At 41.5% G+C, this 15,055-nt stretch overlaps 1 protein-coding gene across 1 annotated transcript in view; it reads right to left on the bottom strand.

Moving 5' to 3' along the window:
- MYO5C (myosin VC) overlaps window positions 1-15,055 on the bottom strand; it is a 128,104-nt gene that overhangs the window by 51,295 nt on the left and 61,754 nt on the right. The window contains exons 13-18 of the mRNA XM_075857991.1: window positions 11,979-12,104; window positions 10,137-10,220; window positions 6,014-6,148; window positions 2,679-2,776; window positions 1,090-1,176; window positions 416-527 (exon numbers count right to left, since the gene is read on the bottom strand). Coding sequence (XP_075714106.1) covers window positions 416-527; window positions 1,090-1,176; window positions 2,679-2,776; window positions 6,014-6,148; window positions 10,137-10,220; window positions 11,979-12,104 — 642 coding nt within the window. The remainder of the gene's footprint in view (window positions 1-415; window positions 528-1,089; window positions 1,177-2,678; window positions 2,777-6,013; window positions 6,149-10,136; window positions 10,221-11,978; window positions 12,105-15,055) is intronic.

Raw genomic sequence — 15,055 nt, 5'->3', positions numbered from 1 at the left:
GGAACTTGCAGAAATCCACGTGCTTGCTTCAGAAGCAACCGATTGAGATGAATGGAATCGATTTTCAGTCGCACAAATTTCTGCAAAATAATATGTTGCATGTGACTGCACCCTTATTGACTCCTTTTATTCTTGTTTTCAATTTACACTTGGTTCAGAAAAAAAGTGAAATATAAATTGTGAAATATTTTTAATTTTAGCATGGACTTCACTCAATGGTGTGGCTTCAGTAGAAAAGTTTTGAGAAGCCCTACATGATGCCCATGGGTCCCAAACACTAAGCCCAAGTTTTTCTTCCAGTTCTAGGAGAAACTTTTATATATATTATCATTAGAACGATATATTCCAGCACTAATCCTGCTAAACGAGTAACTGACTGAACATACCATCATATTGAACTCGATCTGTAACATACCTGGATTAGTCTCTGTAAAACAACTTTGCAAATATGTTTCTTATCATTCAGGGACAATTCCTGCTGTGTCATTAGGATGCTGTAACGACCGTAAAACTCTATATATGTCCACCTGTAAAGAAATGACTAGAATTACATGAACGGTAGTGTCAGTAGTACAGTATATGTAACATGATTTTAGGGTAGAGATGACTAGATGAAGAGGCAGCAGCGTAGGTGACAGATAACTTTCAGGTCCTCACGGACCGCCATTTGTTTCCCAAAGCCATTATTAATAGCAGTGTTGAGGTATAGCCTGTATGGACGAGTCACAGGCAAATACAGATGAGACACATATTTTTAAAGTGTTTCACCAAAATTACCATACAGACTAAAAACTGCATTGAAAAACAGTGGTAATTTGTGGTAAAATGCATGCGGTTCTGTTGTGCGTATTTTGTCTGTGTTGCACAATACCTGTGCCATTTTGCACGTGCCAATTCACCCTTAAAATAACTTGCTACTTGGCAATGGGTATTATATTCCCCTAGCCACACAACACAGTATATACAAAATTATATCCACTGCATTGCATACTAGGCACCAGGGAATGTTCAATATATACACTACTGGGCATTTTAACAACTTTGCTCTGGGTGCATCAATAATTTGGTGACCACTGTTTAGAGATATACCTGGAGGGATAACTTTGTGCACTTATTCGGATAGTTTCCAACACACCACATGCCCGTAATTGCTGGACCACTCTTTTAGAGTCGAATCTGAAACACAGTATAAAAACATTCAAAAACAAGACAAATATGTATCAGTGAAACCCTGCAAGTGCGAAGATATATATTAAAGAGGCTCTGTCACCAGATTTTGCAACCCCTATCTGCTATTGCAGCAGATCGGCGCTGCAATGTAGATTACAGTAACGTTTTTATTTTTAAAAAACCAGCATTTTTGGCCAAGTTATGACCATTTTCGTATTTATGCAAATGAGGCTTGCAAAAGTACAACTGGGCGTGTTGAAAAGTAAAAGTCCAAGTGGGCGTGTATTATGTGCGTACATCGGGGCGTGTTTACTACTTTTACTAGCTGGGCGCTCTGACGAGAAGTATCATCCACTTCTCTTCAGAACGCCCAGCTTCTGGCAGATCACGCTGTGACGTCACTCACAGGTCCTGCATCGTGTCGGCACCAGAGGCTACAGTTGATTCTGCAGCAGCATCAGCGTTTGCAGGTAAGTAGCTACATCGACTTACCTGCAAACGCCGATGCTGCTGCAGAATCATCTGTAGCCTCTGGTGCCGATGTGTCCTCGCTCGTCTGACACGATGCAGGACCTGTGAGTGACGTCACAGCGTGATCTCTGGAGAACACGGCTGTGTCTGCACTGCCAGAAGCTGGGCGTTGTGAAGAGAAGTGGATGATACTTCTATGCACAACGCCCAGCTAGTAAAAGTAGTAAACACGCCCCGATGTACGCACATAATACACGCCCAGTTGTACTTTTACTTTTCAACACGCCCAGTTGTACTTTTGCAAGCCTCATTTGCATAAATACGAAAATGGTCATAACTTGGCCAAAAATGCTCGTTTTTTAAAAATAAAAACGTTACTGTAATCTACATTGCAGCGCCGATCTGCTGCAATAGCAGATAGGGGTTGCAAAATCTGGTGACAGAGCCTCTTTAATATGGGAAATCTTTCTACAATCTTGCATTATTGCTATTTTTTCCTCTAAGGGTATGTACACGCGGCTTATTTACGGCCGTTTTTCGTCCCGTAAACGGGCGAAAAATGGCCGAGATATCAGAAGCAGCCACGTAAAAAACGGCCACGTAAAAAAACAGCCGCGAAAAAGTAGTACCTGTCACTTCTTCAGCCGGTTTTGGAGCCATTTTCATAGACTCTATAGAGAAAAACTCCAAAACGTCCGTAAAAAACGCAGATTCGTATTTTCAGACGTTTTTGAGTTTGCGTGTGAACATGCCCTAAGAAATGATAAAAGTTTTCTAATGCACATTTTGAATGACGTCATTCAGACACCATTCAGTATTCCTGTAAAACAGGAGACTCTTGCTCCTCTCTTGAGATGGATGGATGGATGGATATATGGGTGGAGAGACACAGACAGACAGACAGACAGACAGATAGATAGATTTGCATACGCATAAATAATGTAACTATTTTATACTGTTATTCTGTAAAATCAATCAGTGCTGTAAACATTTATGTGTTTTACACTTCCAAGCTACTGCTTTAACTTCATACTTACTCGAAAGGGAGCTTTTCATCATTGGGTTTTATGCATCGGACATAATGAGGAGTGGTGGCATTTAGAGTCTCCATGAGTAAACACAGAGAGTTGCGGAACTGAAAATACAGAGGAACACGGTGACATACGATATGGAACACAGAACACAAGGGCTGCATTATACAAGCTATTACAGGTCAATGGAGCAACAAAATGCTTTCAAGCAGCTCAATCTTTCATATTGGCTCACTGACATAATGGAGCTGCTCACTACTTTTTTGAAATTCGCATCTAGCACATTCCCAGTTTATCAATAATAATAATAGCTTTAGAAGAAAAGGACAATAATGCACATTTTATTAACCCAACCATATAAATAATATAAAACAAAGTTTTTGGATACTTTTTTCTTCTTCACAAAACACAAGTTTACATATTTTATCTCTTCAAATATGTGCATGAAGTTTCCAATGGTCACATCAACAAATTCTTACACACGCCTAGTAGTAAAACTTTCACCAATGTTCTCCATCATATCATAAGGTCTCCTTCACACACACAATTTTTTGGGCGTTTTTAAACTGCTTCAAAAAAAGCTTCTAAAAACGCTAGTGTTAACATGCATTTTTGAGGCGTTTTTGTGGCGTTTTTTATGTTGTTTTCATGCCTTTTTTGCTAGCATATTTGAGGTCCTTTAGAAAAGTCTACAGGAAAAACGCCTGAAAAAATGCCATACCCAGTGCATGCTGCGTTGGAAAAAAAACCACCTCTGACCACAAAATTGCCTCAAAAACGCCAGAAACCAAAACGCAATTGTGTAGTGCATTTGATATTTTACTATAGACTTTAATGTAACATCTGGCAGCACTAAAACTGCATGAAAAAATGCAACAAAAAACGCCATGAAAAACGCTGTGTGAATACAGCTTAAAGAGTTCAGGTATATGTGTTTACAATCAGATGAAATCACTCTCCGTACTTATGTGTCAATATTGCAACAAGTTTAAAAACATTCAAGAGCCCTGTAAGGACTTGTCCACACGTAACGGAATTGCTGCAGAAACTAGCCGGATTTCCACTGCGGGAAAAAACGCACCATTTTCTGCGTTTTTTACTGCAGAAAATTTTGCTGCGTTTTTCTCAATATTTGGAGATGGTGACATCTGATCTGAAAGACGCAGCAATTCAGTCCACTTTCCGCAGCAAGAATGGACATGCTGCAGTATGAAAAATACGCGCCGCAGGTCAATTTCTGGTCAGAAATTTCACGCAGAGTGTGGATTAGATTTGTTAAATCTCACCCACTTTGCTGCTACTGTATTCTGCTGCGTATTTTCTGTCCGCAATTCCGGACGGAAAATACGCAGCAATTCCGTTACATGTGGACAAGCCCTAACAGTAGAGCAAATACACAGCCACATTTACAAAAATTAGCACAGATAGTTGTTTGCGTGTTCCCGTGAGAGGAGGTTTTACGTTTGGGTTAATTTGTTTCAAGCAGTTGCCACATTTTAAATGTGCAACATAGGCCCACATAGAGGACAGGGGGCCCCAGTGCAAACATAAAAATTAAGGGGGAATTCCTCAACCTTTCAATGCCAGTTTTCTGGCATTGAAAATTTGCCAAACGGACCAAAAATACAAAATGCCGTGAAAGTTGTGACTTTTGGCCTTTTTACGCCGCCTAAACACTTTTGTGGAAGGGCGCATGACTTTGTAAACACAGCCAACACATTTCTTATTATTTAAGCCAGAAAACTGTCGTAAATGATAGTGTAAATCTACGCCAGCTCTTAGCTAGAATAGAGTTCCCTCTGTGGGCGGTAGGAAGGTAGAGGCCCCTGCTGGGTCATGTTCCTTGCCCCCCCCATCCCAAATTGGACTACCCCCGAACACCTCCAGTAAACTATTAAATTTAAAAAAAGGGAAATAAAAAATGAATGCTCACCTCACCACTCTTCTTCTTCCGTCCGGATCCCCACAGAATAACACGGCTTATACAATGTACTGTCGACGGGCGGCATCAGGGCATTGTATGTGACGCAGCACAGATGACATTGAAGTGCTGCGTGGCATATAAGGCCCTAACGCTGCTCGGTGTCAGGAGCTTGTATGAGCTGCGCTGGACTGCTAAAAGGGACCTGGAGGGGAGAAGAGGAGCAGTGAGGTAAGAATATTTTTAAGATTGGCCACGATCGTTGCACCACGGCCGTCCAAACAATGTGACACATTTATTAAGAGGCATTCGCATCCTATTCCAACGTCCTATCTATTGAGACTGGCATATGCAATGCCAGTCTTAATAAATTCCCCTAAGGTCTTTTTTAGGATCTGCCTGACGCCACCACACTCCTAACCACCCGGGACCGGAGCTCATCCCATTTTCCAAAACCTTGTTTACTAACATTGCAGCAGCTGTGGAGACCAAATGCCTGTTCAGGTTCTCACCCCCATTAAAATAGGGATTAGACCAACTTGTTATGGGTCTCCTCTCTCCAGGGGCCCCATAGCAGCCATATGTGCTATGTCTTTGGTATGCAACATTTTCTATTCCAAAAATATACCAGATGTTTATGGCAGATCTAATACATACAATATATAATATTTGTGCCATATACATGAATATTTACATGAAAATTGTGCAATTTTTACTGACAAAAAGCTGGTGGCAAAGCGTTTTTATACGGCCGTTTTTGGAGCTGTTTTTCTATAGTCTATGAAAAACGGCTCCAAAAACGGCTGAAGAAGTGACATGCACTTCTTTTTCATGACCGTCGGAACAGAACGCCGTTTTTCCCATTGAAATCAATGGACAAATGTTTGGAGGCGTTTGGCGGCCTGAAAAACGGCTGAAAACACTCCGTGTGAACATACCTAAGGCCTTATTCACACGAACGTCTTATACGTCCGTGATACGCGCGTGATTTTCACGTGCGTCGCACGGACCTATGTTAGTGAATCGGGCCGTTCAGACTGTCAGTGATTTTCATGAAGCGTACGTGCGCTGCGTGAAACTCACGACATGTCCTGTACTTGCCCGTGTTTCATGCAGCACGCACCCATTGAAGTCAATGGGTGTGTGCAAATCGCGCACGGCACACAGAAGCACTTCCGGGTGCCGCGCGTAATGCGCGCTACAGTAGTAAAATAAATGAATGAAAACAGAGTGTCATAATGATGCCGGCTGCGAGAAACTCACGCAGCCACGCATCATATGCAGATAACACACGGAACTTTTTCGCGCGCAAAACGGACTCGTCCGTGTGAATAAGGCCTAAGAGTGAAAGTCTTATGGAGGGCAGAGAAGTAATCATTTACACGGTTACATAATGTATAGTCTTCAACATTTCCATTACCTTGCTGCCCACAGTCATTCTTAACTCTTTGTTTGCTGACTTGATCACTGGTCTTGCAGATTTCACCTTTATAGCAGCACTGTAAAGTGTTGTGGTTGTAGTGTTATCTCGAAAAAAATTTGCGCAAAGCTGGAACTGGAATTGTTAAAATAAATTTTTTTTCCTGTTCTGAACATTAGCTCATATGAATCTATAATTTGCTTACACAGACAATGCATAAAAACAAATGACAAACATAGGGGACAGATTTTACACATATGTATTTGACATATAGACTTCTTATCAGCTTCAAAGATATTATAAGCAACACTAAATTTGGAAATTAAGAAAACTAGAGAAGAGAAAGGAGGTAATAAAGGCCAAAGAAATATAGAGTATTGTTAATTATCTGAACAATTTTATTATCAATGATAACTATTATGTCTATAATACTACAAACAAATTGGTTGTGATTAATGGAAATTCCATTCTTTCCCATTATCCAGAACACTTACGGTTTGGAATATTACTCGATCTAGGGTTTATAGAGAAGAACATGTGAAGTACAATATTTGCCATGACGCAAATAGTCTGTTGTGGAAAATATCTCAACATGTATGCCCTTTCCACATAACAAAAAAAATATATAAGGGCCTGTTCATATCACCGTTCGCTTTCCGTTCCGGGGTTCCGTCACAGGTTTCCGTCGGGTGAACCCCGCAACGGAAAGTGAAAGTGAAACCACAGCTTCCGTTTCAGTCACCATTAATATCAATGGTGACGGAAACATCGCTAATGGTTTCCGTTCGTCACCATTCCGGTAGGTTTCCGTTTTAACAACGGAATCAATAGCGGAGTCGACTGCGCTATTGATTTAGTTGGAAAAACGGAAATCTGCCAGAATATTGACGAACGGAAGCCATTAGCGATGTTTCCGTCACCATTGATATCAATGGTGACTGAAACGGAAGCTGGGCTTTCACTTTCACTTTCCGTTGCTGGGTTTACCCGACGGAAACCTGTGATGGAACCCCAGAACGGAAAGCGAACGGTGATGTGAACAGGCCCTTAGAACGCTTGTCAGGTAAAAAGTTTTACATCTTCAGCAAAGTACACATTAGTCGAAGTATGCAGCCTGTCCATATAATCACTTGGATGAGCCTCTGTAGGCATGGATGTCAATACAGTGTGTTCCCTGAAATCACAGCTGGGGACAAAACTGACATAGCCAGCGCACCACAAATTTTACAATGAAAAAGGAGACCGCAATAACATTTGTAATGTTTCAATATCTTTGTGAGTAACATTTGAAACCCACCATTCATGCACTACTCTTGTCAGTGAACTGTGTTCGGTACTGCAACTAAATCCCAAAATATGGACTATGTCTGGTAATATTACGAAAGAGCCCCAACCCTCTACTGAGGCGTTTACGCCCTGAAAAACAGCTGAAAATCAGCCGTGTGAACATACCCTAAATTTAAAGAGGCTCTGTCACCACATTATAAGTGCCCTATCTCCTACATAATGTGATCGGCGCTGTAATGTAGATAACAACACTTTTTTATTTTGAAAAACTATCTTTTTTGGGCAAGTTACAAGCAATTTTAGATTTATGCTAATTACTTTCTTAATGCCTAACTGGGCGTTTTTCAGCTTTTGACCAAGTGGGCGTTGTAAAGAGAAGTGTATGACGCTGACCAATAAGCGTCATACACTTCTCTCCATTCATTCCATTTGTACTCAGCACAGCGTGATCTCGCTATGCTCTCACATACACCCACATTAACTTTACTGAAATTTCCTGAGAGTGTCAGGAGTGTGAATAGACATCATGTCCTGGCTGGAGGCAATGTCTATTCACTCTCAAGACACTTCAGTAAAGTTAATGTGGGTGTATGTGACAGTATTTTTTTTAGCGTGTGAAAATACCCTCAGCCACTTCTTTTTGTACATGTGAACATGGGGAAAATCCGGCCTGCGGGCCGTATAAGGCATTTGGTCCAGCCTGACTTCACTCAGACCACGCTGCCGCCGCGTCATTCGCTACTTGGCTCCGTCCGCCCTACTCAATCACATTTAGGAGCAGGGCGGACGGAGCCAAGTATGGAGGCGGCAGCGTCGGTTTGAGTAAGGTCGGTGCATACAGGCCCAACTGTGGATCAATCCGGTCACCAGACCTGAGTCAGTGACGTGAGGTCAGATGACTGGATTATACTGGCCCAAGAGTGGACCTGTCCGGTCGACTGACCTGAGTCAGTGACGTGAGGTCAGGTGATCTGACTGGTCCACTCCCGGGCTGGCACAATCCAGTCACCTGACCTCACGTCAGTGACATGAGGTCAGGTGACTGGACTGGTCCACTCCTGTCACTGCATGCCCCGACCTCACTCTGACTGCCGCTGCTGCTATGTCTTTCTCTCCTTGGCTCTGTCTGCCTTACTCACTCACATTTAGGAGCAGGAGAAGGGTGGACGGAGCCAAGTATGGTGGCGGCGCAGCTGTCTGAGTCAGTGCGTGCCGGCCGAAGAGTGGATCAGTCCGATCATCTGACCTGAGTCAGTGACGTGAGGTCAGGTGACTGGACTGTGTCGGCCCAAGAGTGGACCAGTCCGGTCACCTGACCAGACTGGTCAACTCCCAGCCGGCACAGTCCAGACCTCACTCTGACCGCCGCTGCCGCCGTGTCATTCCCTCCTTGGCTCTGTCTGCCCGCCCTACTTACTCAAAGTGAGGTCCAGGTGACTTAAAGGTTTTTTTTTTATCAAGGACATTTATGATATATCCATAGGATATGTCATAAATGTCCGATAGATGTGGGTCCCACCTCTGGGTCCCAGATCTATCTCTAGAACGGGACCCCTAAAAACTGTTCTACCTCTTTCTGCTGTGACTGAAGCTTGTGATTTCCGACCATGAAGAAGAAAACAGCGTAGCTTGTTGAACTACGCTGTTTCTGTAATTTCCCATAGAACTGAGTGGCGGTTACGGACACAGCGTAACTCGCATGCTACGCTGCTTCCATAACTGCCATTCACTACTATGGGAGTTACGGAAAAAGCGTAGCTCAGCGAGCTACGCTGTTTTCTTCTTCATGGTTGGAAATCAGCCGGAACACAGAAAGGTAGAATGGGGTTTAGGGGACCCGCATCTTTCTGACATTTATTAGATATCCTGTGAATATGTCATAAATGTCCCTGATGGGAAAACCCCTTTAAGTAAGTCGGAACAGCTTACTCCTGCGTGTTATTTTCAAAACGTAAGAGACGACTGCGCTCCAGACTGACCGAAGCAGCATCACCAATACCGGCTAACATCACACGCCTCACCAAAGAGAAGCAGTTCCAGCCATCACATTGAGTTAATTAAATGTTTGACCAAATATAGAAGGCTCCTTTTTAAGTTGATAATTTTGTATGGCCCGCGAATGATGTTATAAATATCCAAATGGCCCTTGGCAGTAAACAGGTTCCTCACCCCTGCCTTAGATTATAGAAACCCTTTAATGACAAAATGGTTTGTTTTATTGCCAGAGCTATGAGAAGCAGTTTTCAATGCCCTTATTTCACTAAGTTAGGATACATTTTTATGCCCTACATTAAAAGTACACTTTTTTTTCTATTTTTTTTTAATCAACTGCATATAATTGGTTTCCATTTAAAGGATCTTTGGAGTTTTTTGTTTGTTTTTTTTAAAGGAAATTACTTTTCACTTGCCTTTTTTTTTTCTTCACATTGACCTAAGCTTCTGTGTAAAAATATGCAAATGTATACCCATACATTTATATCTGTCTGCCTTTGACTTCCATTACAAAATAAGATAACTTTTACTTCTACTTTTTTGTTATGTACCACGTCTTTTTAATATACAGTTGTATATGCCCGGGATAGGCCAAAAACATGGTGTGAAGAGACTGTTTACTATTTAGTAAAGCAAACCGTCTCACGGTGTGAAGAGAGGCTGCGACAGAGAGAGGTAGTAACACAAAGTTAATTCATATAAAATGAGTGTATTACAGAGAATTAATGGACTCCTTATATAAGCAAAACAAAATAACACCAGGGTCCAATTTGATTATGTGACTATAAAGGCAATAATATAAAAAGCATCTGAACAAAACCATGACAATGATAAACATACAAACCTTACTAGTTTTTAGCAGATCAATCAATACGTCATAAACCGTGTCCCGATTTTTCTCCAAAAATCCATCACATTTATATTCTACCTGTGAGTTCAACAAGAAACCTGTTTTAATTCTTACTTTTATATTTTCAAGATATCATTATTATTACCTATGTTTCTGCTTGAAACAAAGCAGCTTGCATTAATCAGGTACTGGCTGGATTCACAAGTGCCGTTTTCTGAGACAAACACAGAATTGGATCTAAAAGAGGAGACATGTCAGTCTTTCCTTTCTTTCCTTTTTGAACCCCTCCTGTGTTTAGATTAAAAACTGCATGTGTTATTCCAGCCTATCTCATATAGGCCGGGATCACACACACAGTTTTGATGCAGCTTTTGTTGCAGTTTATTGCTCAGTTTTTTAAGCCATAGCCAGAAGAGGATCCAAAAGGAAAAAATGTGTAAAAGAAAAGACAGATGCATCTCTTTCTTTTGTGTCAATTTTACCTTTACTGATCAGAAAGGTAACATAGGTAACGTCTCCTTTGCACTATACAATATATAGCCCACCAGTGTAATAACTGCCATGATATGTGAGGCTGTAATCGCACTGAGGGTATGTGCACACGCTAGCTTCCTTTTACGGCTGAAAAGACAGACTGTTTTCAGGAGAAAACAGCTGCGTCGTTTCAGACGTAAAAGCTCCTCCTCGCATATTGCGAGGCGTCTTTGACGCTCGTAAATCTTGAGCTGCTCTTCATTGACTTCAATGAAGAACAGCACAAATTACGTTGCAAAGAAGTGCCCTGCACTTCTTTGCCGAGGCAGTCAATTTACGTGTCGTCGTTTGACAGCTGTCAAACGACGACACGTAAATTACAGGTCGTCTGCACAGTACATCGGCAAACCCATTCAAATGAATGGGCAGATGTTTGCCGACATATTGTAGCCCTATTTTCAGGCGTAAATCGAGGCATAATATGCCTCGTTTACGCCTGAAAATAGGTCGTGTGAACCCAGCCATACAGTTCTTGATGCAGTTTTATTTTAGCCAAAGCTAGAAGTAGACCCAAAATAAAAGAAGTATACATCTTTCCTTTATTTTTTTATTGCTTCATGATCCCCTCCCAGCTTTGGCTAAACTCCTTATCCCCGAAAAAAATCAAATAAAAAAAACTTCATCAAAAGCTGCACCAAAAACTGCATCAAAAACGGCATCCAGCATTAGGAATAGAATATTTTGCCTGCATGTGGAAGAGGTTTAGGCTAGGGCTACATGGCAACTTTGGCCGCAAAACTGGTCAACTCGCCAAAGATCGCTGTGTGCCCCTGTGTGCAACGCATGTAATTAAAGTGAATGTACCCGTGTTGCGACTCAAATTGCTGCGACAGCAGCCCGACATTTGCAAGAAATTCAAACCTGCTGGATTACTTGCGACTGTCGGGTCGTGGTCACAACAACCTGCGGGTCGCAACGCGGTCACATTCACTTTAACTGCGTGCGATTCACGAATACCACACAGCGATCTTTGGCCACACAACCTGTGTTGCAGCCAAAGCTGCCATTTAGCCATAGACTTAGAGGTAGTGTTCTCTCTGCATAAATTTGAAGACTGAACATTTTGTACTAATGACAATCTCCATATTTCTAGATAATTCTATATATAATTCTATACGATATATAAACAAAGGACAGAATATTATAATCATCTTGCCAGTCTTTTTTATAAATAATCAGTAAAGTGGCACATAACTATAACTCCTTGCACACTGAGCCTATGATGGAAAGACTGAATATGAATGAATGTAGTCACAGATTAGCTGCTGCACCTCTTCATATACACTCATTGTTTCAGTTTACCTTATCTGCAAAGTGTTGGATAATGAATGATCTGTTGGACATTCTTGGCTTTTCAAACAAGGGGTTCTTGTTGATGTAGTTATTGTAGAGCTTTTGCAGCCAGTTTTCATCAGTTCCCTGAGGTAGCTGTGATAGACATATTTACATAGTTAGTAGGTTGAAAAAAGACCTTAATCCATCGAGTTCCACCTTTTACATACATTCAAACCCTAGTTGATCCAGAGGAAGTCATTATGGGGTCTGCACATCTCTGAATTTTATGGCATATGCATAGGATAGCCCCCTCACCCCAGTCATACATTCTGCCCCTTCTTTCTGGCTCTGGCCACTGATTTACGAGATGGTCAGGTATACGGAAACAGCCAAGCTTGCTAAGCTATGTTGTTTTCGTAAGTCTTTTTCACTTCTATGGGAGTTCCGTAAACAGCGTAGCAAAACGCGCTCCGCTGTTTCCGGAAAACCCAAACACTTCGTAATGCCGAAAAGTACAGTACTATGCAAAAGTTTTAGGCAATTGTGAAAAAATGCAAAGTAAGAATGCTTTCAAAAATATACGTTAATAGTTTTTTTTTATCAATTAACAAAATGCAAAGTGAATGAACAGAAGAGAAATCTAAATCAAATCAATATTTGGTGTGACCACCATTTACCTTCAAAACAGTTCTTCTAGGTACACTTGCACAAAGTCATGGATTTTGCAAGATTATAGTTAGGTGTATGATTAACCAATCACACCAAACAGGTGATAATTATCATCATTTTCATATGTAGGTTCATGTAGTTTATAACAGTCATTTCCTATAACAAAAACAGCTGTGTAGGAATCTTAAATCTGGATGAGGAACAGCCAAACTCTGCTACAAAGGTGAGGTTGTGGAAGACAGTTTCATGTCATAGGTTCACCATGGCAAGACTGAGCACAGCAACAAGAAACAACTTAGTTATACTGCATCAGCAAGGTATATCACAGGCAAAGACTTTAAAGCAGACTGGGGTTTCAAGATGTGCTGTTCAAGCTTTTTTGAAGAAGCACAAAGAAACAGGCAAAGTTTGTCTTCTGTTCATTCACTTTGTATTTTGTTAATTGATAAAAAAAAACTATTAACACTTCTATTTTTAAAAAGATTCTTACTTTGCAGCATTATTCCACAACTGCCTAAGACTTTTGCACATTATATCACATAATATTTATGTATGTATATATATATATATATATACATATATATATATATATATATATATATATATATATATATATATATATATATATATATAAATACATATATCGCATAAGGGTGTTTTCTACAATTTACAAAACTGGTCATGCCTTCTGCAACAAAAATACAACCTGGCCTTTATACAAGCTCCAAATAATTAAGCCCTTTGGGGCACAAACTGAATCACAAAACGGGCGGGTTCACACATGGCGGAATTTCACTTAAATTCCGCTGCGGACACTCCGCAGCGTTAATCCGCAGCGGAGCCGTTTCTCCATTGACTTTCACTTTAATTTAGCAGTGTTCGTTTACACGATGCGTACAATTCCGCTGCGGAGCATAGGCTGCGGAGCGGAATTTGGTGTCCGCAGCATGCTCTGTCTGTTGCGGAGCAGTGGCGGACTCATGGCGGAATTTCTCCATTGACTTCAATGGAGATTCAAAGTTCCGCAATGAAGTCCGCAGCTGTCATGCACATGTCATGTGTGCTGCGGATGCGTCTTGCTTTTTTCACTTGACATTTCTTCATTCTGGCTGGACCTATGTATTTCTAGGTCTACAGCCAGACTGAGGAAGTCAATGTGGCTCCCGTAATGACGGGAGCGTTGCTAGGAGACGTCAGTAAATAGTCACTGTCCAGGGTGCTGAAAGAGTTAAGCGATCGGCAGTAACTGTTTCTGCACCCGGGACAGTGACTACCGATCTCAATATACATGTATCTGTAAAAAAAAATGAAGTTCGTACTTACCGAGAACTCCCTGTTTCTGTCTCCAGTCCGGCCTCCCAGGATGACGTTTCAGTGTAAGTGACGGCTGCAGCCAATCACAGGCCAAGCACAGGCTGCAGCGGTCACATGGACTGGCGCGTCATCCAGGGAGGTCGGGCTGGATGCCGAAGGAGGGACGCGTCATAAAGACAACGGGCGGTAAGTATGAAATTCTTTTACTTTCACTAGGGAAAGTGCTGTCCCTTCTCTCTATCCTGCACTGATAGGGAGAAGGGAAGCACTTTTCCCGCAGTCCGCAGCAGCTAGTCCGCATCAATTTTCTGCACATTTTGTGCAGATCCGCAGCCGTAATCCGCAACCCGGATTAGGTGCGGCATTGATGCGGACAGTTGCGGAGGAATTCCGCCATGTGTGGTCATGCCCAACAGCTTCATTTTTCTACCTTAGATATCTAGACATATCGAAAAATGTCTCCATATAGATATTTAAAGTGGATCATATAGCCTGAACATATATTTATGTATTCATTTCCTACTTCTGTATTATAGAGAATGTTGTGTCAAGCCAGGAAATTTACTAGCTGAGCACTGGATTCAACCAGGCTTATTAGGCTTTTGACTTCTCTGGACTGTTCAGATGCCACCACACAACCATTCCATTTATGGACTCGCAATCTGTACCTTGAGTGGTAGGAATGAATCAATATGAGCCCAAAGAAGTAATTTGGTGTTTTTGTTATTCTTATAACACAAAAATGCAATAAAAATTATCTGATTTAAAAAAAAAAAAAAAAGCTTTTCTCCACAATAGTGTAACAGTCCACGGTGGTCATTTCTAGCAGTTAGCATGTCACCAGACAAACCGTATGTTCACACTGAGTTTTTTTCAGGCAGAAAAATATGCCTCAAAACTCTTTCAGGAATTTTGAGACAGATTTTGCCCTGCATGCATTTTCTTTCCGGCATTTCTGGCAGTGTTTTTCGTGACGTTTTTCGGCCGTGGCTATTGAGCGCCGTGGGCAAAAAAAGGCCACAAAAAAGCTTTCTCTGCCTCCCATTGATTTCAATGGGTGGTCAGAGACGGAACAGTGGGAAGAGAATGATGCTTTTTTTCCCACAAGCGGTTTTTTCCAC

This window comes from Rhinoderma darwinii, chromosome 3, assembly GCF_050947455.1.
Source record: "Rhinoderma darwinii isolate aRhiDar2 chromosome 3, aRhiDar2.hap1, whole genome shotgun sequence".
NCBI lineage: Eukaryota > Metazoa > Chordata > Amphibia > Anura > Rhinodermatidae > Rhinoderma > Rhinoderma darwinii.
Note: the sequence above shows the minus strand (reverse complement) of the source record. Positions and strands in the feature narration are given on the sequence as shown.